Source organism: Juglans regia, chromosome 8 (assembly GCF_001411555.2).
Source record: "Juglans regia cultivar Chandler chromosome 8, Walnut 2.0, whole genome shotgun sequence".
Lineage (NCBI taxonomy): Eukaryota > Viridiplantae > Streptophyta > Magnoliopsida > Fagales > Juglandaceae > Juglans > Juglans regia.
Genome location: NC_049908.1, coordinates 29,238,662 through 29,241,688, shown reverse-complemented (window position 1 = coordinate 29,241,688; position 3,027 = coordinate 29,238,662). Strand labels below are relative to the sequence as shown.

Here is a 3,027-nt window from a genome sequence, read left to right as displayed (position 1 = left end):
TTCCACACAAAATATAATAAATAATTCAATTTTTTCAAATCCCAAAACAACTTTATCAAAATTTTCAATAAAATATAATAAATAATTTAACTTTTATTTTATTATTTATAGATCATCTCAACTCATCTCTAAATCCAAACTATTCCATTATAAAGATTTTAAAATATCAACGTGCCACTTTGATTGCACCTTGGAGGGTTTTAGCATTGGACTCAAGTCTCACTGCCACAGTGGCTGTTCGTTTAACTCCTTAACCTCACTAACACGTGCGAATCCAATTTCAGACTTCCAGTTCTAGGAGCCAAAAGCACGAAACCCTAGTAGCACCAATTTCACAGCTGAGAGCTGCTCAAAGCAAATACCAATGGCGTGCAACGCCTCAAGCTGCCAGTCCAATTGCCATCGAAACGAAGAACAAGCACAAGAAGAAGAATTTGGTGGGTCAGCTAATTCGATTTCTAATTACAATGATCGGAATCTGAATGTTTGCGTCAAGTGCAAGTCCAACGAGCCCATTTCTGGCGGCAACGCCGAAGATGGGCGCTTTTGCGCTGATTGCTTCCGAAGTAACCTGTATGGGAAGTTCAGGCTCGCTGTCATCTCCAACGCCATGATTTGTCCCACTGATAACGTTCTCGTCGCCTTCTCTGGTGGCTCTTCATCAAGGTCCTTATCTCTCCCCGAAATAGTAAACAGAAATAAATGCATCTTTGAAGAAAAGCAATTATGCCCGGTTATTTGGTATTTGGTTGTAGAGAACATGCTGTACCAAATGAAAAAAAAAATGGGACAGTGAAATTTGGGGTCTTCTTCTTATTGAAATTTGATTATTTGGATGGTGCATTGGAACATTGTGTTAGTTTTGAAAGGAAAACTATGGAAATCTATATATTTTCTATACCTGCAATTTAGGGCTTGGATCCAAGGCCAATTAACGTACCCCTGGTTCGTTCGTTTCCCGGACAGCTAGACTATCAATTCTAGTACCGAAACACTCTTTTGTTCTTGCCCACCGATTATCTTTTGTGGGAAAAAAACTATTGGAAACTGTTGGCTATTGGGTGTTTCAATTCTTCATCGAAATTATTACTGACCGCTATTACTTGATCTTTGTCACGAATTTGTGCAACATAAAACCTGTGATAATCTTACCTGAATTAGATTCATCTTCTGAACTTTTTTTTCTCAGAGTCGCTCTACAGTTTGTGCATGAGATGCAAGATAAGTCCCAAAAGAATTTTGATGCAAGTAGAGATAGATCATTACCGGTGTTTGGTGTTGGAGTTGCTTTTATTGATGAACGTGCGATTTTCCCAGTTTCTTCTCATGAAATTGACAAAGCAATCCAAGACTTCAGATCGATTGTGTCTGCTCTAGCCCCACCAAGAAAAGAGTTGCATGTGGTTCCAATTGAGAATATCTGCTCTTCTAGTTCCAGTGACGGAAGGGACAGATTGAAGAACTTACTAGATGCTATTAGTGATTCCACTGGAAAAGAAGATCTTTTGCTGCATCTACGAATGTTGTCCTTGCAAAAGGTTCGCTTCTAGATGTCTCGACTACAAGCGTAGGAGAAAGGGAAGTAGATTGACTCTTCCATGATGTTTTACTAATTGTGCAGATTGCCTCTGAAAATGGATACAACAGGGTCGTTCTAGGATCATGCACATCGAGCATTGCTTGCCATGTTATTTCTGCCATTGTGAAGGTTTGCTTTTAAACACTCTTCAGCTTATGGCTCACCTGTTTTGAAAAAGATGAGTGCGTTATTTTTTATTATGAATGTCTCATTTTGTGAATGAAATCGCTTTCACATATTACTATAGTTACAAGATAGGTACTCAAAAAACAGATTATTTGTGATTTCGATGTGGGATTGTTTTTATTCAAAGTAAAATATGAAATTCTAAAACAAGCATGAATGATTCAATTTTGTTGATGATAATTTTGGGAATGAAAACGTTTTCATGTGGTACTGGGGTAGCAAGTTGGGTACCAAAAAAACAGAGTATTTGTGATTTTGATGTGGGGTTTTTTTCATTCAAACTAAAACGTGATGTTTTAGATCTTTGATATTTGAAGTCGTCGTAATTGAAAACAAGGTCAGATACTTTTTGTCCTTTTCAACCATTCATCATTTGTGCCGCTAAGCTAGCCTTTTCTAGTTGAAGCGGGAAGGGTATATCATGTGGACAGCTATTTAAGTAATGTTTATAGACTGCAGAGAGTTATTACTTTATGAGGAATTTTTTTGATAAGTATTAGTTTATGAGGAATTACCAGTCACGTAGCTGTGGAGGAGTGGATTCTTGTGAGCATTCATGAGATTGCTTACTTATGAAAACATCTGCCATCTTTTTAGAACACTCAAATTAGGCTAGTGATATAGGTTACTACAGGAAGGGGTATCCTCTTAGACCTCTTCTATGGGCCTCCTTTTCCTAATTTAATCATGATATAGTTGCTTGTGAACCAATGATTTGTTAATGCCATTTGGAGACAAACTGAGGACCTGGTTTTGTTGCTGTTACTTTTGTGGCTCACATTCTTTTCACAGAGGGTAGATGACTACTTCAAATTAGTCACATTTATTTGTAAGATGATTTTTTCACTTTTCTCTCAGACATGGATTTCGAATTTCCCATGGCAGTTATTTCCACTTTCATCTTGTTTAAAGTTGCATGGTGATTGAAATCCTGCCAATATGTTTGGTTTTTTTTAACTTCAACTAAAGATTTTGTGTGTGGGAAGGAAAAGTCTGAATCTCTTTTTAAGCTTATTAAAATGCTACAGGTCATTGTTATAAATGTACTTTTTCTTCTTACAGGGCCAGGGATATTCATTGCCAGGAGATATACAATATGTTGATGCAAGGTGGGAGATCCCAGTAGTGCTTCCACTCCGTGACTGTCTTACACAGGAGCTCAACAGGCTTTGCCACCTTGATGGGTTTGTAATTTGACCCTTTTACATTTACCTACATCGGCCTCTTACCTATAAAAAAAAAAAAAAAAAAAAAAAAATTAT

At 37.2% G+C, this 3,027-nt stretch overlaps 1 protein-coding gene across 1 annotated transcript; it reads left to right on the top strand.

Moving 5' to 3' along the window:
- Nucleotides 1–246: 246 nt before the first annotated feature.
- LOC118349270 (cytoplasmic tRNA 2-thiolation protein 2-like) lies at nt 247–2,982 on the top strand. The gene is made up of 4 exons (XM_035693277.1): nt 247–666; nt 1,190–1,538; nt 1,622–1,708; nt 2,828–2,982. Exons 1-4 carry the CDS (start codon nt 365–367, stop codon nt 2,960–2,962), a joined length of 873 nt encoding a protein of 290 aa, XP_035549170.1. The 5' UTR covers nt 247–364; the 3' UTR covers nt 2,963–2,982.
- Nucleotides 2,983–3,027: the final 45 nt, after the last annotated feature.

Excerpts from the sequence above, each read along its gene's own strand:
- LOC118349270 (XM_035693277.1), top strand. The coding sequence starts at position 365 with ATGGCGTGCAACGCCTCAAGCTGCCAGTCCAATTGCCATCGAAACGAA. Across the intron at positions 1,539-1,621 it reads GAATGTTGTCCTTGCAAAAG|ATTGCCTCTGAAAATGGATA; the intron begins GTTCGCTTCTAG and ends CTAATTGTGCAG. Across the intron at positions 1,709-2,827 it reads TTATTTCTGCCATTGTGAAG|GGCCAGGGATATTCATTGCC; the intron begins GTTTGCTTTTAA and ends TTCTTCTTACAG.